At 40.1% G+C, this 27,759-nt stretch overlaps 1 protein-coding gene across 1 annotated transcript in view; it reads right to left on the minus strand.

Annotated features, from left to right (window-relative positions):
- Nucleotides 1-27,759, minus strand: part of EXOC4 (exocyst complex component 4) — a gene marked incomplete at its 5' end in the record, with an annotated part of 409,823 nt that overhangs the window by 174,772 nt on the left and 207,292 nt on the right. The window contains 1 exon segment of the mRNA NM_001199320.3: nucleotides 25,971-26,067. Within this exon segment, the coding sequence (NP_001186249.2) occupies nucleotides 25,971-26,067 (97 nt within the window).

Below are 27,759 nucleotides of genomic sequence, written 5' to 3' on the forward strand. Positions count from 1 at the left end.
CAATACCACACCACTCTTTCAGAGAAGAATCCTTCCTAATATTCAACCTGAACCTCTCCCAGCACAACTTAAAGCCATTACCTCTTGTCCTATTGCTCATAGGATTACTTCATCATCTGAACTCACCCTCCGACGGGGCTGAAACGCATTGCTGAGAAACTAAAGGAGAAGCAAAGTAACTCAAACAGGAACAATCTGGGACATAATAATTTGTTCCTGGAGGAGATCAAAAGCAGCAAAGGGATTCAGGAGTTAATTTACAAGACCCATGACTGCAGAAACACCACATTTTATTTTTAAAATAGAAAATGTACCGGATTATTGACAGCTTAAAGAGCATGTAAAAATTGAAGTACAAATGACTCCATTATAATTTCATCATTTTGTTCTGCTATTTGTATTTCTAGTATTTCTACTTTTCAAATGCTTGATAAAGAAACAGATAGAAGAGTTCTAAGATAGGTTATTATTACCAAAGTATAGCTTGTAATGCCCAAAGCATGACAGCATGTAATGTACCAAAAGTATCTGAACAGTGATTTCTTACATTTATTTTTGAACTGTATTTATTTCATCTTCCTGTGCCCAAAACCTAAATAGAGTGCAAAATTCCTCAATATTTCCCCCTGAGTAGAAACCTACGTAGAAAAGGAAGTGCAAAACCACGCGAGATGCAAATGCTACTGTGGTAACATTAACATGTGCCATTGTTGCTCACATCATGCACATCAAGAACAGTATTTCCAACTTTTACACTGAAACAGGAAACAAGGTTTCTAACTATGTTGTCTTTTGCCCCTCCTAAAAATCCTAACAAGTTTCATGCCAGAAGACAAAATGATTCGCCAGGCTTGTGCGATTTTGTTATTAAGTGTTGACCAAGTCTACAGATTTCTCATCCACTCATAAAAGCTATTGTGGATGGGAAGTCCAAACACATTTTGAGAGGTGTAAATGCCAAATCATAAAATAGACTTCAACAGAATACTTTAGATACAGAAAACAACAGTCCACTTGGAAAACAAATCTACAGAGTTGAGTCTAACTCTCAGACTACTCTGGGGCTAGCCCAATGTTAAAACACAGCGTTAAGAGCAAATGCCTGCTAAACACAGGCACAAGTCATCAACCATCTCTCTAGGAACCCAGTCCCTGTGCTAATTGCCCTCTTGGTAAAGACTTCCCTGAAGTCCAGCTTGATCCTTCCCGTAGAGCAGCTTTAAGCTATTACCCTCCCCCCAAAAAATCCAGTGTCATAGCATCACTCAGGTTAGAAAAGACCTCCATGATTACCTAGTCCAACTGTCTACCTACCTCCAGTACTTCTTCACTAAACAGTGTCCCTAAGCACGACATATAAATATTTTTTAAACCCCTAGGGATAGTGACTCAACTATCTCTCTAGGCAGCCCGTTTCAGTGCCTGACCACTCTTCTGGAAAATAATTTTTTTTCCTAATATCCAACCTGAACTTCCCCTGATGCAACTTGAGGCCATTCCCTCTAGTCCTATTGCTAGTTATGGGAGAAGAGGTTAACCCCTGCCTCACCACAACCTCCTTTCAGATGCGTCCTCAGCCTCTCCTCAAATAACATGCCTTCCAGCTCCACTACCAGCTTTGCTCCTCCTTTTTTATACACTTTCAGGTATCTTACTATGCTTTTTATATTGTGGAGACCAGAACTGCATACAGTGCTCATGATGAGGAGCATCAATGCTAAATATAACGAGAGAATTCAGTCATTTGACCAGCTCAATGCTGGTCATCTGTACCTTTGCTTTGGATTGTTCCATCCCAGCTGCAGCACCTGATATTTTCCCTTGCTGAACCTTCATGCTGTTGATGATCACCTAGTGCTCCAAAGGATCTAGAAGCAAGGCCTCTCCGCCCTCCAAGAAGCCAACAGCATCCCTCCATCAACAAATTTACTATGGATGCATTAAACTCTAGCATTCACATCAGTTAAAAAAGTGTTGGACTGGCCCCAAGACTGAGTCCAGTGGAACCCCAGTGGACCATCCATCTGCCAGTTGGAGTCCTGTTCACTATGACCCTTTTAGCCCAACCTTTCAGCCCGTTCTTCACCCAATGTACCCCATAACCTTTCATCTCACAGTTGTCCAGAATAACACTGTGAGGGACAGTGCAAAAAGTCTTGTTAAAGTTCAGCAAAACTATCACCACCTTCCTATTGTCCACTATTCAAGTAAACTTAGCACTGAAGGAGATCAAATTAGAGAAACAGGACTTTGCTTTCATGGGCCTATGTTGACTGGTGAGAAGAAAGCTCGCCTTGAAGTAGATCTTACTAGGCAGTGAAGAAGAAAGTGGAGGTATCCCAAGAGCCAGCACATTGCTCACACCCCTTGCTATCCTTACAACACTTCGGGTTCAGCTAATATGGATATACATTCCTCACTGTCGGTCTCATTACATTCAGATCCTGGTGCTAAGCATGCTGTTAAGCACTGTAATTCTTACTTTATTAGATTCAGGTATATAAATGGCATCCCAGGGAACACTGTGAATTTTGATCATTATTTCTCTACTCGATCTGTGTTCATCTGCCTGCTGAGAAGATGATCACCAACTTACCCCATGCCCCTGTGGGCCCCATTATTTATCTTATTACATTTTATAGCGTGGAGTAAATAAATAGCATTAAAGTGCTAAATTTATTCATCAAAATGTGTTGCATTCGCATATTGGAGCCATTCCTTAAATGAAGGAAATGCTGCTAATAGACATTCTGTGAAAATGTGGAAAACATTCATTCTAATATGGCAGTAATAAAGCAAGACTGCTAGGAACTGCTGATGACATTTCACATGTGTGGAGGAGGACAGAGACACTTTAATATCTCCACTTTCTCAGATCACTTCTATCACATGTGGCCCAAGAGGGCTGTATTAATTATTTTGGTGTCATTTCTCAGAAATTAATTTCAGTCATTATTAGAGCATGCATATTAAGCAATGACTGTAAGGCTGCTTGAGAAATGAGCTCCAAAAATCCTATATACTGGGAGGAAACAGAAGAATGGTGAAAGCCAGGCAGTCATACAGACAATTTCATCTCGATTTTCAATACTATTTATGCAATTAAGGCACCATGGAACCAGAGCAGAAGCAGGTAGGAAGCAACACAACCTCAGCAGGACAGTGAGGCAAAGCAGATGAAGGCATGCCATTTGTGCTGAAAGTGGGCATGACAACACTGGGAGACCTGAGACAAAGACCAGGGAGCAGTTGGGCCCCATTTCCTCAATTAAAGCAACTGACTGACATCAAGTGTTTGCCTTCTTCTAAAATTTGTTCTTGCAAAATAAAAATAAACTTGGTTTTCCAAGTTTATTTTTGAGTTTCCAAGAACTCAACTGTACTAAAACAAAGATGCATACTGCAAAGAGAAGTTAATCCCTCCCTTTAATTGCTCTTAACTTACACAAGTCACCAGAGTAAAATATACATCTTCAGAGAAGACTATTTAAAACTCTATTTAAAGCTCTACCTACCATGCATGAAGACATGATGCAACTTGTTCACCTTCAAAGCAAATAAAATACTTCAATAAATGTCGCTGCTCATGCAAGAACTAGTCACTGGGATGCTTATTCCCTTCTCCACTCCCTCTGGGAACACTGCATACTCAGCCCATACAAGTGATATTTCATTTTTCATTCTAATTTTATTGTTGACCTCTAATAGCCAAGCAGCCAAGTCAAAGGACAGGTTACTCCATGCAGTCACTCTTTTGCTATAGATTAAGGTGAGCTGCTGTTCAGAGACAGCAGCATGATGCCACTTTGTCTTGTACACCATTTTTATTCATTTCTACCATTAAATCAAAAGGACTCTTAAACCTACGACAAATAAGTGCCAAGACGGTCACCAGCCAATATCTGAATGAACAGTAAGGACAAAAAAGTAAGATAACAAATAATGTCTTGCTAAATGATGGAAGAGAACATCTATATCCACTAATTTCTCAGCCAACATTGGCCAAGTGGCTGTTTGCCCTTCTAAGCATTTATGTATGTGATACACTTAGAGACAACAAGCACATCCTCAGACCTAATTAAATTCAGAAGAGGCAAGTAGTAAAATTTTGAGTTTTTCCATCGGTACAGAGTGCGCTCTTACTCCATATTTTTCTTCTGAAGATGTCAGATCTGCAACAAACACTGTTGCTGACAGATGGGTGCCAACAGACACAATGGTACATACACCAGAATCTACCGCTCCAGGAAAACCCAGTGATTAAAGTGGTCCCAAATAAACCAAAATTGACTCAAATACCTTTACTGTGTGTTAGATGATGCCCACAGAAAGCAGCAAACATCATAAAAAAACAGTTTCTCAATGTTAACCTACAAAGAAGAGCAAGTATACTCAAAATAAATGTGAAAGAGTAGATGAGATGAGGTCAGTTGGTTCAGGATTGAAAAGGGAGCTGGCTTCAGTATGTTACACAAATGAATGAAGCAATGCCATCATAGGAAGCATTCCTTCTGTCTAGCTGAAACAATTTCTTCAAACACGACACAGTAAAATAGAATTTATAAATGTTAATAAAATTTTTTAAAGGTCAGGTCAGTATTTTCTGTAATGTGTGTCAGAGGGAACCAAATACATCTCAGCATCAGGTCACCGTGGGACAGCACTGACATTAAGGGGAAGAGGAACTGCAACTTGTCTGGTAGTGAGTTAGTTACTGAAACAAGATTTGCTTCCAACTCCCTTTTACTGCAGCCACTCTGATGTGGCAGCAAAGTAATCGAAAGTTTAGTGAAACGAATCCTCATGATATCAATCTGTACCAGGACAGTCAGAAAAGCAGAACAGCTCTTAAAAAATAAAGAGCAAGCAATCACTACAAGTGTTGTGAAGTTTCAGTGGTCTATGCACGATACACAATAGCAGAGAAGTAGAGTTAAGGCCTTGTTACAAGGATCAGACTGCCCTACTCTTTGAAGCCCAGCTGTGAAAGAGATGAGGAAAAGAGATTTTGAGATTTGTCACAACGCTTGCACATCACAGGCTGAAAGGTTATGCTTGTTACATTCACCCTTCAATGGCTTTGATTCGTCTTCAGTGAAGGAGTTATTTTTGTTGATCATTTAGCGATGGTCACAGAGCAAAGATGACACTTGCTGTCAACAGAGGATGTCCAATTGGTTAAACGCGAGCATCAGCGTATGTAAGGCAAAAAAATATACAGTGCAGATCTCACTGACACCTCCAAAGCTTCAGACACTCAAATTCATTGGGCAAGAGGGAGACACCAAAGGTGGCTCTCAGTTTAGTTGAAATGACAACAGGTTAATCTGCTCAAAGCATCCTATCAGTCTTTAATAGCTCCATACAATTTGATCTCCAACCTTAAACACTCGGCAACCCTCTATCCCTTCAGATGGCTTTCAGTAGAAGATTCAAATGGAGGGAAAACAGCAATACAAGGATGCAGTTCATCCAGACTTAGATTAATGGAAGATACACTTATGTCTCACCCCTACAGTACTTGGCAGCATCCTTTTCCCAGAAGCAGCCTTGTTTTAATTAATTGTTGTGAAATGCAGCCCAAAGAAATAAAAATGGCTCGCCCTCACCTTAATATGTCACTTAAAACATACTTAAGCATAAAATAATTAAAGTAATTACTACAATAATAAGTTATCCCAATAATTCAAATAAATACTCTGTATTTTTAGATATTTTAATGCTTTGACTACAGGAGTCTAAGAGATAGCCATACGGTCGCCATTAGAATTGTCACATTTTCTTCATTTAAGATAGATTTTAAAAGCTTAATGGAGATTTTTTTTTTTTTTTTTTTTTTACCCTTGCCTCTACTGGGTTCAGTCCCCTCTCCACCATAGATACACACAATTTCACTGTTGTTCTAAGAAAAAATTAATTGACAGTGACTGTAAGAGAAGAATCTCCAGTGTGATCTTCAAAGACGACCATAAGTTCTGTCTAAATTAGACACACAGCACACTGTGGTAAATTTTTTTAAGAAGTATTGAAAATACTGTGATTTAATAAAATTAATGGCAAAGGTCCACATCCTCTCATGATGTCTTCTGCACTAATCCTCTGATGAGCTTACAAACAGCAAGTCATCACCCAACAAGTATCACATCAATGTAAGTGCTATGAGCTCATGATTCACACAGACACATACAAATAATACTAACCAACCTCAATGCAATGTAAAAAAAATGCACACAATCTCACAGTGGTGTAAATGTTAGTAGATTCATTAAACTTCAAGCCTCCTCCGAATTCTCAGACCTGTCTGAAGTTCCTTTGAATTCAATTAATATTTCATTCTATTATGTCCAACCCCTTGCAGCCTCGCTCATCAAAATGCTCTATGCCATGCCCTTGAACTGCAGGCGTCAATTTGGTGTTGAGGCAACAAAGGAAGTGATGGGATGAGAAGTGGGATGAATTAGTTTGAGGTAAAAGATAAATACCTATTAATGTTTCAGAAGTTACCTGGGGACTTTACCCATGGTAATTCATTATCCTGGAACTGGCGCAGCCTGAGCTAAACCAAAGGTTTAGTTTCGTTTTATAAGGCTTATCAATATCAGAATAGATCTTTGAATCTTCACCTAGGAGACATTATTTGCATGTCATCACATAATTATAAGACACACTTACTTCTCTGCTCTCTTTGGTGAATACTGAAATTATGGAAATTCTAGGATCAATGACAAAAATCAGTGGTTTTAAAAAACACCCGGAAAGCTGAAAGACTTCGTGTAGATAGAAAACGGGAAGCAAGATAATTAGGTCATGTCCTTCCTGACATTTATTTTAGCAAGCAGAGAATCAGACGGTGTTCTTTCCTTTGTACGTAATTCAGAAGGTGAAAACATATATTCATACTGTACTTAGCTGATGGAATTTAACTGCTGAAATAGATATTCCCATCTATTTGACATTCAGTGCAAGAGCAAATTTCTCAACGCATTCATTAACATACCAACTGAAAACGTGAAGATGTCATTATCAGTAGAGATGTGTTCTTGTACACAAGGACAAGCGTCCAGCACACAGGTTGATGAGCCCTGCTTAAGGCTCATACTTAGAGATGCGTAGGTGGTGGTCAGCCCCTTTTCTCATGGAACTGGGGATAGGATGAGAGGTAATGGATTTATTTGGCACCATGGGAGGTTCAGGTCAGATATCGAGAAAATTTCTTCTAAGAAAGAGCAATAATGTATAGGGACAGGCTGCCCAGAGAGGTGGCACAGCCACTGTCCTTGAAGGTGTTCCAGAAACATGGAGATACGGCATTGAGGGATGTGGTTAGTGGGCCTGGTGGGGATGGGCTTTTCCAACCTTAATCATTTTACAATACTTTCTCTATTTGTGGTGCAGTTCAGTTTTTTCCTGCTGTTGTGCCACGGAATTGAAAGGCAAGGCTCTGTGGCACTGAAAATTGACTGTGTTTGAGGAGCAAACTCCCTAAGCATCAATGCTCAGGTCTCATAAGCCATCTTCATCTTCTAAGAATATCTCAAGCATTCCTTGAGGACTTGCGACACAGACCTGCTGTGATGTGTATACATTATGGTATTGCTGTCTTACGACTTCAGAGAAAGTTGGCTTGTCTCATACACCAGCACAGCTCAGCATCTCCCAGTAATCCATGAACATACATTTGTTAATTCACCTCACACTGTATTTCAGAAAAACAGGGTAGGCTACACTAGCAGTTAGATACTGCAGAAACTTGTATAATAAAGAGAATCTGATAGCACTTAGGTTTTGTTTCAAAGCTATAACAGTGTGTCCTATTTTTCTACAGAAATAGGAAGAAAGAAATAAATGGGACAGTAACATAAGAAAAGATACTTTTTTTTTTTTTGTCCTATATATCATTGTGCTATTTCTTACACACGGAATAGCTAAACAAAGGGGGAAAAAAAAAAAACAAAGAAGCCTGATTTGAAGTACAGTGAATTGTGAGAGGCAGTGATTTTTCCAGCTGACCATCCCTGCTGGCACCACAGGGGAGCTGTGATAATGCAAAGGCCTGAGGATACCATCTGAACACACTGCTCCTCGTGCGCACTGGGCACAGTCTGGCATCAGCCAACCCCAACTCCTGCCCTAGGAGCATCCCCTTAGAGCAAACAGGCTTCATCTATTTCCATAAACCAACATTTTCCATTAAAACCGAAGTGACACTGAAATCACGTGCTCCCTGCGAACAGTTTGGTACAAACACCTTCTGGGCTAATAGAGATTTCAAGATGCTACACTTGAGAAACAGCCCTTGAGCCTGAAACTTCACTTCTTGCCTTCCAGACATATCTCAATAGAGCTCAACAAAGGGAAAAACCACAATATCCATTGCAATGATGAACATTAATGGCGTGTGACAGTGTGACACAGCTGGTCTCTCTGGGGTGGCCTGGCATTCAAGGTGGGAACTTCACCCTAACTTTGTAATAACATGGATATCAAGAAAACATCAACAGATATACCTCCAAGCCAAGTTCAAGGTGATTTTCATGCTGCTTTGCTTCTTTTTTTCAGAAAATTACTCTGCATTTCTTACTGTGTAATTATTTTTCAAGTTCCACATCAGTTCTAAGAAAAAAAGGCCAACGCAATGACAAGACACAGGAGATGGAAGAATTCAAACATATGCTTTAAATTTCACACATGGCAAAGACTGTTATAGTAAAAGCTATCATAAACCATCCAAAACCTGTTAAAAAAGAAAAAAGAAAAAAAGTTGTATATAATCAGGTATTTAATTAGAGCACCAACCCATTACTAATATATCCTTTAAAACCTAGGAATTTATAGCATGCAAACTAAATTGAAGCCTTTCTATTTCTGTATGACTATGTGCAAAAAAAATCATCTACAAAAATAACTCCCTATGAACCACAGGATCAACACCCTTGGGTAGCAGCAGCACTTTGTATCTGAGAATTTGGAGGAAAAAAAGCCTCTAAATGAGGCTCCCAAAATCCACCACTTAAAGGAACAGAAGGGGAATATATTTCACATATCCCCTAATCAGACTTTGGCTTCAGTGGTTACAGTGGAGCAGCAAACATCCCAGGGGAGACCACAGCATAGACCTTGAGCAGAAGAAACCAAAGAAGAAGGAAACCTTTGCCAGTAGCCGTGGCTCTAGATGGATTTTGCAACAATGGCTAAATCAGGGAGAGAAAGAAAATTCATGTGCTGAAGAAGCCTGTAAGGGTAGACCAAATTCTAACATTCTTTGAGACAGCAAGTGATGAAGGATTCCTACCTGGACTATGCTGATTGAGAGACCTCATGGCAAATCCTGTACTACAGCACATCAGCTTACTCACAGCCTACCTAATCAGCCTTCTCTTTTCTTCATCAAACTGCCCTAATTGGCAATCAAAAGGCAGCCAATTAGAAGCTAAGGAACAAAGCTGTGGGAAGGGCACACGTTGATAAACAGAGGCAAATAGCATCATTTACTACTGACCTTGTTTGTTTTATGCAGAACCATGGAAACAGAGCAAGTGCATTTATTTAAAATGCTAGCTCACTAAACTAACAGTATTTTGAGACTACTTGCAAAAAAGTATAGGAAAGGCAATACTAAATAATAAAGAACAAAAAGGTCTGATGTACTGAAGTGAAGCTGCTGTTAGGCTACAAGATGCATCTGGACAATGCTTTAACCATATGGTTTGATTTTTTGGGTGGTTCTGTGTAGAGCCAGGACATGGACTTGGTGATCTCCATGAGCTTGGGACATTCTATGATTTGCTGCTTCCTACATCAGCAAGTTTCACCGAAGCTCATCTCCCCACATCCAAAAAACCACTGTGCCTATTGAGATGAAGCTTCAAAATCAATCCTCATGGACTGGACTACTAAAAGACTTTCTAGGAGTGGCAAAGGTTCTGGCTGAGCATGGAACTGAACCTCAAACTCTTAAACTTAACCTTTTTTTTTTTTTTTTTTTTTTTTTTTTTTTTTTTTTTTTCCAGCAATAGCCAAAAAAGCTATGAACGCGGTGAGGTTGTCCAGGGAGGTGGTGGAGTCACCATCCTTGGAGATGTGACTCTGAGGGACACGGATCAGTGGGCACAGTGGGGATAGGTTGATGGTTGAGCCAGATGATCTTAGCTGCCTTTCCAGCCTTACTGGTTCTATGAATGGGTTAAATCTCATCCGTTTATGTAAAACACCTGATTGTCCTACTTAAAGAACCACAACAAAAAGAAAATAATTCCACTGCAATTCCAAATGGGGAATTCCAGTCTGAAGGTCTACGAAGTGACAACCCCTAATGGCTTTTGACAATTTGGCTCTTTTTTCTGTGTTGAGCTGCTGAGACTTGCCACCAAACACAAGGAAGTCACAGAAAATGCCCGTTGGCGACACTGACATAGTTTTCTCATGCCTGATGCTAATTCCATCCAGAGAGGCTTTTTGCCTTTTAAGCTCTGTAGGAATCTACTGTCAGCTCCAGTTATCCCAGTTTGAGTTTGTATGAAAAGGAAAGAAAAATGCTATCTTTTATATTGCCTTTAAAATTTGGTAGGTCAACTGAATGTGGACACGTCTCTAACAACATCTAATTGAGGTTCAAGAATTTAAAAGAACCTTAAGAAATATTTTATTGAATCATTTTTTTGGAAGCAGAAAAGCATCACTGTTGTCACACCATTCATCTTTCCTTTTTTTCCTGTCAGCATCTGTTAAATTAGAGGAACAATTACTAAATGACACAGGCTAGGGGAAACACTGGGTCTTGATTTTAGAGGGTGTGGAATATGAATCCCATCATGAAAACACATAGCTACCACGCATCTCCCTGCGGAAAAAAATGATGCACGCTTTTGTGTCAATTTAAATCTCTTAATAAAAGATCCAGGTTAAAATAAATATACGTGTGGCATTTTAATTCATTTTCCATGTGCTGCTTTGTTACACAAACAAATACACAGATAAACGTGAATAGGTGTGGAGTTTAACCAGCTAGATAGGGATGCTTCTATCTTATGGTATGGTTTGTGGTACTGAGGATGAATGTGAAAAGGTGACAGTTCACCAGTGTTAATTCTTAATTCTTACAGATCAGCAGTATTGCCATGAATTATAATTAATTTCTGCGGAGGTAATGGGACCGTAATGTGTGGTTTCATCAAAATTCAACTTGGCTGATTAAATATCTTCAGGAATTTGGGTGTTCTACATCAGAGTTATAGCAGTAGGTAAAGGTCACTGGGAGCCACACTACTGTTCATTAGGCTCTAGACCTTTTCCATCCCTCCTCCTCCTTTCTAGGCACACCACCGAACCAACAATGCATACAAATGTGGTAGTTCAATCTCTCGCATTGGTTTCTTTCTTTTCTTTTTTCTTTTCTTTTCTTTTCTTTTCTTTTCTTTTCTTTTCTTTTCTTTTCTTTTCTTTTCTTTTCTTTTCTTTTCTTTTCTTTTCTTTTTTCTTTTGTTTTCTTTTCTTTCCTTTTCTTTCCTTTTCTTTCCTTTCCTTCCCTTTCCTTCCCTTTCCTTCCCTTTCCTTCCCTTTCCTTCCCTTTCCTTTTCTTTTTCTTTTCTGCATCTGTTGACTCATTTGTGCAAATACACGAAGTGCAAATTGAAACCTCTGCCTTTTTAAGAGCTTTACACCATCTACCATTTAGCACAATCATTTCTCCTGCAGAATTTGGGGCAGCCCTACCAACAGAGTTTTTCTCTCCTGGCTGGTACTATAGCAAAGGCAAAATGAGCAGTAATCCCTTTGGGTTTAAACACAAAGAGGCTTCCTGGATAGTGCTTTATGCACAGCACACAATACTTCCCAGACTGGGTGTGTGTGCAGGGAGCTCTGAAATAGCTTTTTTTATTTATCAGCCCTCCAGGCATGTTGCTAGTTCTGTCTTTTGGGAAGATTTAAGGGCACTGAAAGAATATATGAAAAAAAAAAAAAACCAACCGTGCAAACATCATCTTGTTTACCTAACTGACTTGATTGACATTTTAAAATGATATTGTACTCGCAGTAACCATTGCCTTCAATTCAAAGAACTTAGCTACATTACTTCAAAGATCATGTTTTTAACATTATAAAGCACTTGATGGTAGGTAATTACAATGCATTATCACAATAACTCAAATGCTGCATATACTACATTACAAATGACAACCAGCAATTAATTCCATTATTGTCTTTCATCAAACTAACCAGAGAAAAACACTTAACTATTGGCCTGGGCGTACCTAAAACTGATAATAAGCACCCATTCTGCTTACACTAACAATAATTCTCTGTCCCTGACAACTCCTATTTCTTTTTTTTTTTTTTTTTTTAATATGGAAGAGATGCCAAACACTTTCTTCAGGGGGCACTGGGGGATGCATATGACTGATCTCCCATCATACAAGGGAAAATGTGCACTTCACATGTGTGAAGAGCCATTCAGCAGCACCCATGCTCACTTCTGGGGAAGCAGCAGAGGGGACACTGGGGAAAAAAGCCTCTGAGTGAAGGGTGGTGAATTGTTTTATCATTGGATCGGATAGGCGACAGTTTAGCACCTCTTATACAGAAGAAAGATGGACCCTTATGAACAGGCAGCAAAAAATACTCCCAACTACTCAAAGTGTTATAAACAACTGGGAAGAATGCTGTCTGGGGCAGAGGTAGAACAGTAATTCAGGAAACAAGCAAAGGAGAGGGAGAGAAATATTGACGTTAACAAAATACAGCAACTAGCAATCTAGAAACTCCTTGCAATTAATTAAGTTTTATTACTTTTTGAGCAACAATTTGCTTTCAGTTCGGGTTACTGACTTACCCAGTCTGACTTTCTGAGCAAATTGTATAGCCCATTTTCACTACCATCATTTGTGTGCTATAAGAGGGATGATGGTCACAGTGAGGAACGACTTGCAGTGATAAACTGCACAGCCCTGTAAAACAAAATGAAGAATGGCTCCAGCCCAAAGACTTGTCTGCACCTTTTGTGAAGATGAAGGAAAAGAAACAGATTTTATTTCCCTTCTGTAGAACTAAATATTTTAGACCAACTTTCCTACTGCATGTAGCAGTTTTGAGTTTCAGCACTGTGATCTGTGCACTGCCTGGCCATCAATCATACCATGATTGTCCATGGCCACCACTCATCTTCATCACAATGCAGCAGAACGGTGACTTTTTCCCCCTCTTGGGAGTCCTAGAATTCTATTAAAGAAAGCAAATGAGACATTTCCCCATCTTTCTTCCTTCTTGTCGCATTTAGTCTTATTTCTGGAAGGTCTTAATCTTTCCTTTATATTTGGAACAATTAGGTTGATGTAACATCTTGTATCCATTGAACGAGATACTTGTCTCAACTTGGGTATCCCAAAACCAAGTAACATTTTCCGAGGAAGCTGTTCTTATTCAGCAATGTTATTTGACCCGATGGAGGGTAAACATTTTGTTGCTTTCAACTTTGCAAACAGTCACTCTCTTATTGCAGAGAAAATGGATTTACTGAAAAAAGTCACCAAAAATGATTAAAGCTACAAGGATCCTCAGCCAGTGTCCCATCATCATTACATTTTACAGAGTACACAGCACTGCTAGAATGTGCCTTCTCCAGAGTCTCTTTCTCCTATGATCAATCAGTGAGGTCTGCCAAAAGAAAATCTAAATCCAAAGAACAGCTTTTTTGTTCAGTGGCACTATCACAGCATTGATGGAAACAAATGGAATGAAGGCGATAACCTTAAACAGTCCTATTGGGCTCACAAAATTTCCAAGTTGCTGATAACTTCAGCATCATCTGAATTTAAAAGTTCATTTCAAAAATACAATTCATGGTAATATCTCACTGTCTGGATGTTCTCTAGAAACGTAACTACTGCCTTGTGTCCATATACTCAAATAAACATCTGTAACACCTAGACAAGCTGTGATTCATTGAAGTCTACCTCCATAGAAACTTAGCCCCACACACTTCTATTAGTACCCTGTCCATGATTGCAGAATCACTTAAGCGGCCTCAATATCCCACAAGACCAGCACAGAGCACAATTAGTTGTCTGATAGGGCTCTTCGTATACAGATGACAAAGTACTCAATGGACATATGAAATAAACACTGTGTTCAATTTGCTGATGAGAAAACAGAGGCAGAAGTAATTAAGCAGTGGCAATCCATGGTATGAGAGCACTTGCATTTGGCTCTGCTGTTTTAGTTATCTGTAGAGAATGCAGCACAAAGACAAGTCTGAACAAGGAAAATGTGGATGGGGTTACAGTGACGAGAAGAAAGCTGCTCAAAGCTTGCACGGGGCATTCATACCATCTTGTGTCAGATGTGGTTCTCAAACGGAAAAGCTGAGGAGATCATCCACATACGAACTGAGTGAGATCTGCCTAGAGAGGTGGTGGATGCTCCATTCCTGGAGACATTCAAGGTCAGGTTGGACGGGGCTCTGAGCAACTGATGTAGCTGGAGGTGCCCCTGTTCACTGCAGGGAGTTGGACCAGATGACCTTTAAAGGTCCCTTCCAACTCAACCATTTCTACGACTCTGATTCTATGAACTGCCTGCATAGCCTTTTGCTCCAGGAGGACTCCACCAGATGAACGGAGCTGTCACAAACCTGTTGCACCCTCCAGAGCAAAATCCATTTGTAAAAATGTAACCTGGAGAGACAAAGCTAGAACAAAATAGACTGTCTGGACCTTGATTAATAATAGTGGGGATTTATGACTTTTGGTTATGTTCCACCTATTCCAAACCTGCACAGAATTTATGACTGCTTAACTCACTGCTTCAACCACCACCGTTTCACTCCTGGCTGTCACACAGCCAGAATTTCCATGCAATACACTTCATGCTGAGGTGTTAATGAACTAATGTCTATAAAGAACTTGGAAATTATCAGACGAAAGGAGCTACAGAAGTGCTTCATAGTGGTGTTACACAATGCGCAATTACTGGTAATCTAGCTGGTATTCAAGATGCCTGGGACTCAACCAAAATAAAGGCCGACTTCTTTCTTGCAAAGTTTTTTTTATGATTATTCTGCAGATTGATAAAAATCAGCAGAAGTTTACATATAATTCCAGAGGAACTTTCCACTAAAAAGTGATCCTGTGTATGACTCAGTGTCTGAAAAACACGCTCTCCAATGGGCTGACTTCCCTGCAAGGCAATGACTTTCCTTCTGTTGCCCCAGGGCACATGGCACACAGTCATAATACAGAAGAAAACAAAACACTCTGAAAAACTTATTGAAATATCTTTGAAGATGTTTGAAATTCAACTCTGTGCTCTACATAACTGCTGTACTTCCTCCAAAATTCACAATTTTATATTGTACAGGAGAATGCCAATTCACTATCAAAGGTTTTTCCCACGTCATATAGGTAAAATAAACTCAAATAATACATTTTGAAACCTTTCCCTTCAGCAGTGTGTTCCTCTAATTGCTCTATGGGGGAAATGGAGCCCCAAAAGCTCTGCTATCCTGGGTTCTTCGCTGCTACAACCAAGTACAAAACGCAGTAATCACCATTCCAGTTTTCATCACAAAACAGTTTTACTCTATTTCAGTCAAAAAATTCATCAAGATTTACGAACGTGAACACATGAACTCAACTACATTTTTCAGGATCACAATATCATAACTCGGATCTAAACCACAGTAGTCTTTCATCCTCGGATTCCCTCTATTACACCTAGGGAAAGCCCTCACTGAAGTCTTACCTGAACAACTTCCATCAGTAGACTGAAAATGTAGAATTTGGCAAGTTTCTTTTTTTACCCTTAAGAAACAGAAGGATTAGTTCCTATTTTTGCCAGCTATGCCACATTTTTGTGTTGTCTTGCAGACTTTTTTTTTTCTGAGTAATACACAGTCCATTTGAAATGAAAACTACAGCAAGTACCAGCTCCTGTCAAAGCTCATTCCCCAGCACCAGGGGAGCAGCCAGAAAATCCCTGCCTCCTGCATGGGGGACCCTCACATCGTGCTTGAAGAGTTTCATAGGTGCTCAAATTCAATAAATGGACCCAAAGATCCCTTCCAACTTTGCTAAATGCTTTTGTGACCTGCAGGTTTTTAAAAACAGCAATGCTCATGCTTCTGCTTGGGGAGAAGGGAAGAAAAGGAAAATAAACAGAATAAAAACATTAACTTCAGTGCAGGTAAGATCCTTTTCAATTGTATTTAACCTCTCATTTCACGGATATAACACCTACAAACTTCTGCAGAACGCTGCATATAACAGTTCAACATGTAAGCAGTTCTAAAAATAAAAATTCAATTCCAGGTCCATGCTTCCATGCTGCTAGCTCCTTCCCTTCACTCTCAGCTGCAATCTGAAAAGATGACCTTCTTGTAACAAAGGAAGGTTACTCCCCATCTCTAATCAAATTCTTGCACCTGTCCTGCTAACAAGGTGCCATTGGGTGATTATAATTTACAGCCAGCATGAACTCACACAAGATTCAAGTTTCTTTTGAAAGCTAGCAATGCATTTTACATGTCTCACCTCGCAGGTCCCCACTACAATGATCTGCACCAATTCATTTGTCTGCCTGGGTGAAGCACCAGCAGCACATCAGTCAGCCACTGCTGGTACACTTGTGTCAGAGAAGGGTGGATTAATGGAAAAAAAAAAGATGCTAGAAAAAGATGCTAGGAAAAAAACTAGATGCTAGCTAAGGGACAAAACTGTACATGGAAATCGAGCTTAAAAAAGCCAAAGAATTTCAGGTATATTAGATTCTTTTAAGGGAAAATACACTTGTATTTTGTACACTCTGTAAGGAAAAATACAATGGAAAGTGTGCTAATAGGGTTGTTTTTCAAAGCCCTTGGCTGACAAGCAAGGCAATGTTCTGACATAGAATTATTTGGTCCAGTGATGTGTTGTGAGAAATATAACAGGAATCCCTGGACTACCTACCAGGTCTGGCAATGGCCAAGAACCACTAAATGCATTTTCACATATCTATCTCTTCCTTTATAGAACTGCTCCAACAAACTGCCAGCAAGAAGACCAGACCTTGGAAGAGCTTCTGGTGGTGGGCTGACCATGGCTGACTTTACTCAGACCACATCCATCTACTGCGGTGTGGGTTCCTCCATGGGCTCCATCTGTGCCAACACTGTCCTCCATAGACAGCAAGGGGACAGCCTCCTTCACCATGGGCTCAGCTGTGCCCCAAGGTGGGGCCACTGTGGAGTTGTTTGGGAAAGGACTTGTCCACCATGTGGCAGTCCTGGCCTCTCCTCACAAAGCCCACCCCTGCAACCTCCCTAAAACCAACTCACATCATCATAACTCCTATCACCTACAAAAAATCATCATGCTGATAGAAGTGATTTCATGTTTCCAGTGGGTGCTCAGAAGAAGCTGAGTTTATAACTGTGAACGCGGGACTTTTAACATCAGCTGTTAGAGGGGACTCAAAAGGAAAGTTATGAATTGTTTTAATGACAAAAGTAGAACAAAAGTTGGAGTTTCAGCATCACATCTAAGAACAACTTCTGGAAAGAGCAAAAATAGAAACCAAACACTGTCAGTATCAGCTCTGGCCTATGTATTCACTTTGGGAATTTTGTACACTAGAACTAAATAATGATAATGATAATAAAACCCATCAGAAATTGTTATATGGTCCTTGTTTGTAGCTTGAGCTTAGGTTTAAATAACTGTGTATTTTTCCCCCAGATTTACATAGTATATGGCAAAGATGTAATAAAAGTAAGTGATCACTGCATCAAGAAAAAGCTGTGGACCCATAATAATGAAGTGCTGGAAACAGATTCTTCAACAGTACAGAATAATAAGAAGTTTCAAGAAGACAGAGGTTCTGCCATGAACATTCACCTCTCAGGAGAGCTTCGGACAGCTACGATTCACCTGAACAATGCATTGGAAGGCTTAGCTAACACCAAAGAAAGCTGTAGATACTAGAGAGTTCACGGAGATAATTTCTAATTAAATTATTTATCAGAATCAGTATGAATTGGATTGTCTGGTTCCTACATCCACACTTTTATGATTATCAATCTCACTATTAGTATTAAAACAGTAGTTACAGTATATTCATAGGTCCATATATAAGACATGCTGGTTTTGCCCATCTTAAATTTTTGTGTAACATTGGAATATGCTTGAAAAGTCAAAAATATCCCTTTTCCAGTCCAACATCAGCTCTACTTGCAGAAAGCCCCATAATTATTTTTAATATAGTATGAAACCAGAATTTTTTGCTAAATTCTTAACTGGCATCCATCAGCCACACTCATAATCTCTTTGGGTATGAACCAGAGGAGCAGATCTCATAAGGTTTGCTGGTGTATCTCAAGACTGGCTGTCAAGACATGACTCAGGTCTTGTCAAGCAGTATTCAAAAGGAATAAGTAAGTCATTGAAAACTCCTATGACTAAATCTCTGCTTACACTGCAGTGAAAATAGTAAGTGTTCAGCAATACAGGCAACTTTAATCATACTGCATGAAAACGAGTTAAGAGCTAGAACTAAACCTAAACAGTGCTTATAGTAAGAAATGAGCTAAAACAACTTTGTTGGCTTGATGAACATAATACATGTTAGCAGTAATTATTTATCATAGAAATGAATGAACGCTGCTCTCAGCTATTCAGTGCAAGTTCTTGCAAATGTCAAATTCCTACGCTGCTTCAGGTTATATTTCATCTGATGGAAGGGAGGAGCTGCAGAGATGTGAAATTTCTGACAGGCTGTTGATTTCCTGTATGGATGAAGCATGTTTGAAAACTCAAAACTTGACTGATCTGCTGAAGCACATTCTCTGACAGACAATATAAAATCAATGCATCACATATTAAGAGGTTGGTTTTTTTTTGGCATGTAAGAGTTTTTGTTTGCGTGGGAGGTGGGGGGAGATTGCTTTATTTTCTGTCATCGAAAATGAACAGCCTTTACCTTAAGGTTTTTATAAACTGTCATCTTTAATCAGACACACACAGTAGGACTGTCAGTTCTCATAAGGCATTGGGGAAAGAAAAAAAAAAAGGCACAAAACGTGAAGCTGTTCCCCATCCTCTTCCCGTGCACGCGCCCTGTTTTTGAGATGGCCTCAGTCAGAATGAAACCTTTTCTTAGCAGTGTCACAACAAGAAGCTTTGCTGAAATGTGTCTTTATAATTCAGCGATGCAGACTTTATGAGAGCTTGTCAAAGGAAAAAGAGTAAGGATTCGCCTGCAAGAAACATTCATTCTTGCTGTTGACAGATATAAAGTACTAAATGTCAACAGCAAGGGACTCGTCAACTAAATGTCTGCTAAACACTCATTAAAACAGGGGGAGAAAAAGCTGCAGTAGGTGGGTGTTGAATTGCTCCCTTAAGATTTTGTTGCTTGCAATTGAGGTCAACTGAAGTAAACAGTGAATGTATGGGAAGTTGCATCAAGCACCTGTGACGCTCAAGGACGAGCATTAACGATACCAAAATAAAGATGGGAACATTAAGCAGCACGGCGACTATGGGTACCATAATCATGGAACATACAATCACAGAATTGCTCAGACTGGAAAAGACCTTCAGGATCATAGAATCATAGAATCACAGAAACATAGAATGGCCTGGGTTGAAAAGGACCATAATGATCATTGAGTTTCAACCCCCCTGCTATGTGCAGGGTTGCCAACCAAGCTTGGCCTTCAATGCCTCCAGGGATGGGGCATCCACAACCTCCTTGGGCAACCTGTTCCAGTGCATCACCACCCTCTGGGTGAAAAACTTCCTCCAAATATCCAACCTAAACCTCCCCTGTCTTATTTTAAAACCATTCCCCCTTGTCCTATCACTATCCACCCTCGTAAACAGTTGTTCCCCCTCCTGCTTATGTGCTCCCTTCAAGTACTGCAAGGCCACAATGAGGTCCCCCTGGAACCTTCTCTTCTCCAAGCTAAACAAGCCCAATTTCCTCAACCTTTCTTCACAGGAGAGGTGCTCCAGCCCTCTGATCATTGTAGCGGTCCTCCCCTGGACCCGTTCCAAGATCATCAAGCGCAACCAGAATGAGAAGCAGCAGTTGAGATCTACTGATCTGAACCTCATCTGCCTTGCTGCATTGCAGAACACCGTCTCCCTAACTCAGTAGGAGAACCCTGCCTCCCGTGCAGAAGCAAGATTCAGATGAGTTACATGATATTTTCCCCTCTCTTTGAAGATAAGGGGTATATTCAACTCAATGACTTAAGAAAAACTATATTCATGACATCTGGACAGTTTCATTTCGAAGAGGTCACTGGCATTAAAAGTTTGCAAATAATGTGTACGTAACAGATTTACATCTGATTGTCCCCTTCTCTGAACAACATTCATTTGGAAATACAGGCTTTAATCAGTCGGTATTACAAGTTCCATCTTCTAGCTTCAGTCACTATCGATTTCTCGAAAATTGAGTACTCTGGGTTTGATTTCAAAATGTTAAAAACATCAGCTCTCATTATTTACCATTATCTGTGCCCTAAGATAATTTTCCACCTACTTCAATAACAATGTAATACTCTTAGGCTGATAATATGCCATGCATTTTTCTTACCAATCCTGGTGCTATTTAACATACTCCCAACATACTTCAAGCAATGAATGAGCTAATCCAATTCACACACTCCTTCTGCTTACCAAAGAACACATTCTGCACAGTATCAGACATTAATTTTATACTACGCCACTAGGAGGTATTACAGCAGATTTTAAAAGCACATGAGTTGTTTATTACTATAGCTGTAGAAATGTGATAGTAACAAAAGGGATTATTGATGACATACCTATGTTCTTAATTATATGCACAGATTCATTTCAATTACAGGTATGCAGATATGAACACTGCTCAACCACAACAGCATCTGATGTTCACAAAGACCAAAGGATTCAGATGCCCCATAGGAACTGATGGTGACTGCCAGCCCCTCCCAACACTGTGAAAACAGAGAACTTACATTCTAAATATGGCACCTTCAATTTTGATATGTCCTGGATTAAACAGAAGCTTGACATGATTATTTCTGAAGTATGGAAAGCTACAACATCACTGCTAACACACAAGTGGCTGGGTGTATGTATACATCCCGTACATTGAGCACCTCTCTCCCAAGGACAGGTTATCAGTGGAGTCTGAAAGGTGACCTTCCACATTATCAAGCAAATTGCCACCAGTTGGCGAGGAGCACGCTGGTATCAACAAGCAGCAAAAGAAAATTACTCTTCTCCATCACTGCTCCCTACAGCATTCATTTGACTTATTAAAAGAGCAATCACTCTCTTTCCACCATTACCACAAATGAAAGGAAAAAGAATATCCTAATATGCTACCACTTGAAAAGCCACTGCTTTGAATCACAGGGAAATTAAAATGAGCAAACCCATGCCATTGTTAAAGTAAACTGCCTGCCTGTATACTGTTCTATTTTCCCTACCTCTGAGCAGCCCAAACTACCAGGAACTAACAAACCCTGCACTGCCTTGGTGTGCCCACACACCTCAGCATTAAGCATCTCAAACAACACCAGCAGAGTCCAATTGGCTGTTCTTCCCTTTTCCTCTTTTTCCTTTGTTTTGGTTTGCGAATAAATCAATGCTTCGTATCTCACTTTCTTACTGTCCAGGATCAGAAACCAAAGGCAGTGATCAGAACACTGCTGGCATGGTGCAGCTGTTCCCACCTGGTGAAGAATGCAATGCTGCACCGCTCAATTCAGCCCTTCCAGAGCACTTCTTCACAAGGATACAGTTTTGCTCAGAAGTGACTGCTTCTTCCGAATCAATGAACACTGCGCTTTCTCTGCTGTCCTACAATCCTTTTAATTGCTGCTTGATCTTAATGAAGTGTGGCTGGTATTAATAAACGGATCCCCTCGCGGCTTTAATACCCAACATCCAAACAATGTTCAACTGCGTGAGCATCAGCAGTGCTTTCATGATTCAAAACACCATCATCTCCTCCATCTCCAGCCCTTCCCCCTTAAGCCTCAAGACTGCAGACATCTGTTCTTCAATTGTCTGGTAATAAACATACTCTATAAAGCATATGTAAAATGATTATTACCCTGAAGAGCCAAGTGCCTTTCAAATGCCAGCTGAAACAAATAAACAACGGGAAAAAAACCCTCCACCAGACAAATGTTACAACAGACATCGCTCAGGCTGTTCCATATTCCACAACGTAAGGGATTCAGCATTGGTCCCACGTGCATCCATCCTTCAACGGGAGACGTTCAACCACACACCAATAACGCCAACGCTGCCACGATCCAAGCAGATGCTGGTTAGCAGTGAAGGATGAAGAAAGCAACTGGACTTCCTGGGTAACTTTTATACTCTGACACCTCCCGCAATATGTAATTAAGGAAAATCAGATGTGTGCTTCTCTTCAATTTATAAACACAATTAGTTTTCACATGTAGTTAGTAAAATCTATTCCCAGGAATCATCCGTGCTAGAATACCCACTTGTCTTGAAAAAACTCACTATTCGTCTATTATGTGTGTGGTGGTGTCATTAAATCCTGGTAATTAATCTGGGGCTTAGTGAGCCTCAATTGTCCTAGTGGAAAAAAGGGACACACATCCCAACCTGTGTAACATCTCATTTCCCAGTGCTGGTTCACTGTTCTAAATGGATTTGAGGAAAGGCAGACTTTAAAACCCGCTTGTGTGTATTTGCCCTTCGACTCTCCATGGCTCTAAGAGTTCCTCTGAAAGAAGTTTTCTTATTGGAGACATGGGGCCAATGTACAGCCCTTGGAGCGCCTGCTGACTCCTGCATTCTGGAGACAAGCTCAGCTTCAGCTTGCAAACAAAAAAGGATCCAAAAAAGGCTATTATAACAAAAAAACTTAACTCTGCGACTGTACAACTCTGATGCAATAGAAAACAACACTTTTCCTATCAGTAGTGCAAAAATGATGGATTCAAATGGATCAATATGAATTCTTTGGTTACAACTCTCCATCCAAAATTACTGCACTGTGCAGAATTATACTGCCCAGGGCCCCATCCAACCTGGCCTTGAACACCTCCAGGGATGGATGGGGCATTCATAACCTCTCTGGGCAGCCTGTTCCAACATCTCACTACTCTCAGAGTAAAGAACTTAACCCTGGTATCCAAACTAAATCTTCCGTCCTTCAACTTCAAACCATTTTCCCTTGTCCTGCTGTTATCTACCCTTCCAAAGAGTTGACTCCCCTCCTGTTTGTAGGCTCCCTTTAGGTCCTGGAAGGCTGCAATGAGGTCACCCCACAGCCTTCTTTTCTCCAGGCTGAACAAGTGCAGCTCCCTCAGCCTGTCTTCGTGGGGGAGGTGCTCCAGCCCATCTGATCATCTTTGTGGCCCTCCTCTGGACCCTTTCCAGCACTAGAAGCACTTGAGTTCCTAATAAAATCAGCTAGGCTGTATGGTGTTAAAACTTCTCTGCCAACAACTTATGTGAACTTGACAGAAATAAGAAAAAAGAATTTGAAATAAAATATTGATCTTTCTGAATTCAGAACAGATTCATTTCATGCCTGTGACACCGATGGAAGCTGATTGAGACAAGCCATAAGAAGCCTCAAAAACAAATGGAAAATAAAAGAAGTGAAAACTTCACACCTCTGCAGCAATTACCTCCTGGAGACCTTGACACTTAACATGATAACATCTAGAAGAGTGACAAATATCTAACCAACAAGCAATGGGTAGAAATAATTGTACAGATCTACGTTTTTGCAAATCCCTCCATAGTCAGCATTTCCAAGTGACAAGCAGCATCTTAGCAAACTTTAACAGGAGTCAATGAGTAAGCCAGTTTGCTGGTAGGATACTCATTGCTTTGACTCCCATCAGAATCATAGAATCACAGAATGGCCTGGGTTGAAAAGGACCACAATGATCATCGAGTTCCAACCCCCCTGCTATGTCGCCAACCACCAGACCAGGCTGCCCAGAGCTACATCCAGCCTGGCCTTGAATGCTTCCAGGAATGGAGCATCCACAACCCCTCTGGGCAAGAAAGGAAGGGAATTCCAAGAAGGGAATTATTAAAGAATGAAATCTAGTGCTATGCTCATCCCAAATACACTGCCAAAGTTGAAGATCACAAGATAAAACTAAGACCGCAAGGACTCCCATAACATATTTACTCTGTTGACAATTAAGGCAAGTAAAATTACATTTGTAAAGTTCCTACATTGCTGACCTGTACCCAAACTCACCCCATTCAACGGTGAGAAAAAGGTAAGGTGGGTCACAGAGCGTCATCTTTCGCTTCATTCAGTTGTTGATGCTCCACTCAGGAAGTTAAGATGTTGCAGATGGTTGGTGAAAATAAACATATCGCAGGCAGATAACTTAATGTTGATGTAATTATTTTTTATGAAGTACATTAATTCTACTGCATATCTTGCAAGCTGGTATCGAAGGTGAAGTGTTTGTGAGAAGTGTTTTTTAAAGCACTCGTGTTTGACTTGTATGGCAAAAAAAAAAAAAACCAAAAAAAAAAAAACCAAAAAACCCAACATACCAAAACAGAAGAAGAAATGAAGCAGGGAGGAAAACGGAAAGGAAGAATTTCACCAGTTTCTAAATCAATATGGAACAACTCATCAATAAAAAGAAGAGCATTCCCACCCCACTTTGTGTTTGAAAGACGCTTGCAAATTCATTAGAAATGAAGAGACTGAAGTCTGTGTCCTAGTGGCTGTCTTGAATAGCTCATTGCGCCAACCACTCCTCCTTTTCTCACAACAAAATAGCTGAAAAATAAACATTATGTTCTAGTAAAGTAATTTTTAGCACGTTTCTTTCAATGTAAAATAGATTGGTGTTGAAATAAAACGTGCTTATGAAATTATCATCATAGGCATCTCGCAATAAATAGAGAGCACACACATTTCCTTTTGTAAAGAAAAGATCTTCAGCCAACAAATTGTAATACGTCCTCAAAACAGGTGCTGTTGTGAAGATTATGCCAGTACCTGGTGTCATGACATCAGAAATACACATTTGGAGGAATTAATGCACTTTCCCTCCACGTTTTTAAGTCCCAAGAAATCACAACTGGTAAGTTCTCAGCTGCCAAGATGACAGTCAGGATATTCTTGCTCTGAGGATAAGATTCCACTTTCTTGTCTTTATTACTATTTTATTATTGCTTGGTTTTAGTGCTGAAGAAGAATGCCCTGTTGCTTAAGTGAATCATGATAGTGAGTAATATAAACAGCAAAGGAGGGAAATGCTCTCTGAAGGTGCAAGCAGTGAATTGGAAAGGATGTGTGTGACATACAAGGAACAAGCAGAGGTGGAAGACTGACATTAACTGAGAAAAATTTAGTATTATTTAACTCTGGCAAAAGTAAGAAAATGTACTGTTAGACTGCAAAGTTAAAAAGAGCAAAATTAAAGCATCAGAGGTGAACGGCTTGGTGAAAGGAGACTTATTACAGACTTGTTTAAAGTTCCACCTGTCCTTGATAAGCTCTGAATTTCTATGATCTTAGGTAACTGGCACAGCTCTTTAGATCACACATTTAATTTTCAGTCCATAGAGCATACTTGTTTATCAAGGAATGAACTTACCTTGCAGTTCATAAAGCATCCTTCTGACTTTTTAAGCATAATAGTGAGCAATAAACAATTTGTGACAGGCTGAAACTAAACTCTTCCCAGCTTGGGTCAATAATAAATGGCACTGTTAAATGGAAAGGGATCACCTAAGCAAGCATTTCCACCTGGAGTGTTAGTTAATCTTGACAATGATGAAACAAGCATTGGCAACACACTCAACTGGTGTTTACTTTCTACACATGTGCAAAAAAACTTCTCCACAAGCCACAGATACACACACATTGCTGGGGCGTGCTACCTCAGAAGTCACAATGTGCCCATAAATAAAGCGGGTTAATTCTACTTATCCTAATTATTTTCATAGCAGAACTATGTAGAAAGCTTCACTTACCTGAGGAGCGGGTGAAAGATGATGGTGATGTTTCTGGCTCCTGGTTTGCAGACAAACTTGGATCCTCCACCTTCGATTAAGTTATCATCTGGTCCTCCTGGAAAACGATACAGAAGTTGTTCAATAGAATCTGAACATCCCTTGATTTTCAGATGGCAACTGATAATTAGAGATTTAACTTTGTCTATGAGCATGATTACACTTAACACTACTCTCAAGAGTCCACTTGGGACTCTTGAGAGTCCATTTCCTACACTGAGTTTTGCAATTTCCCAGCAGAAGTCTCCATTGCCCAACCGAAAGTTGCATACAAACAGGCTCACAGCTATGGGAAAAATAGATGTGTTGAGCTTGCTATGCTTTTAGGAAGTAAAACAAGCTCAGAGAGTAATTTATACACATCGAGCACAGGCTGTGGGGTTTCAAGTGGCATGAAGCACCCAACTCCTTGCCATGGCAGCTGAAGCAAAGCCACTTCCACCAGCAGCTCCTAACAGCGAGATACGTTAAATCAGGATACTGAAACAGGAAAGGGGGAAGACAAATACTTAGTCTACATATCCTAGAACTCTTGCATTTCCTGAGTGCAACAAAGACCACTCCTTACTCTTCCAGAAGAACACATTTTAAAAGAATAGAGCAGATGCCTCTCACATTAGCATTAAAAAAATTACCTGATTCTGAAATAAGCAGAAATTCACCATATAATGCCCCCATGCTTCGGTCAAACTCTCTTGTCACAAAGCTCAGACAATCCTGCCCATATCATCTGACAAATAACCCTATCAACTCTGTTTTTGGACTTGGGTAAAGTCGCTATCCCAAATGTCATTAAGCCATTTTTATGTTGCATGTGAACTCTCCGTTAATGATTGAATAATAATAAATACAGAACCTAATCACATTATTATGATAACTTTACAGGCAGGAAAATGACAAAGTACTTGAAATCATAACAACACCAACAGATGATTGAATTTTTTTGACCCTGACATCCTTCTGCCTTAAAATGAGAAGAAGAATGTCTTCAAATTGGAAAGCGTGAGAGGAGGAGGAACAAAACCAACTACTAAGTGCCTCCAATCCTCTTTTCAAAGTGAAGTTTATGTGCTGTAGGCCATTACCTGCAAACAATCTATAAAAAATAATACAAACAAAAAAACAAACGACAACAACAACAAAAAAAAAACCACCTTAATGAGCTGATTTAATTGGCTCTCCTGTTAGCAACTTCACAGCAATGCTCAAGGACTGAGCCGGTCACTGACACCAATTGTTTCATACCCTAAAGCTGTCCCTCCAGGTCAGGATTGCTGTGTACAAGAACTCACAGTGCCGATGCAAACTCAAAGGTGTTGTTTCTGAGCCCTGGTGAAGGTGAAGATATTAAACTCCCTGTGGACTGGGCAAGGAAAACAGGAAACAAGATGAATCAACTGGCTGAGGTCAACAAGAGAAATAAAAGCGAAGAAAAGAACCTTCCTGTTCCTATTAACTACATGACCACGGGAGACATCAGCCAATGTATTTTGGATACTGTCCTATCTTGTTACAGGATCACTAATGTGTTTGGATTTGGGGGTTGGTTACAGAGGAATCATAGAATCATCAAGGTTGGAAAGATCACTAAGATCATCCAGTCCAACCACCAACCCACCATCACCATGCCCACTAAATCACGTCCCTTAGTGCAACATCTGCCCTTTTCTTGAACACCTCCAGGGATGGTGATTCTACCAGTTCCCTGGGAAGCCTGTGCCAGTACCTCACCACTCTTTCTGAGAAGAAT

This window comes from Gallus gallus, chromosome 1 (genome assembly GCF_016699485.2).
Source record: "Gallus gallus isolate bGalGal1 chromosome 1, bGalGal1.mat.broiler.GRCg7b, whole genome shotgun sequence".
Taxonomy (NCBI): domain Eukaryota; kingdom Metazoa; phylum Chordata; class Aves; order Galliformes; family Phasianidae; genus Gallus; species Gallus gallus.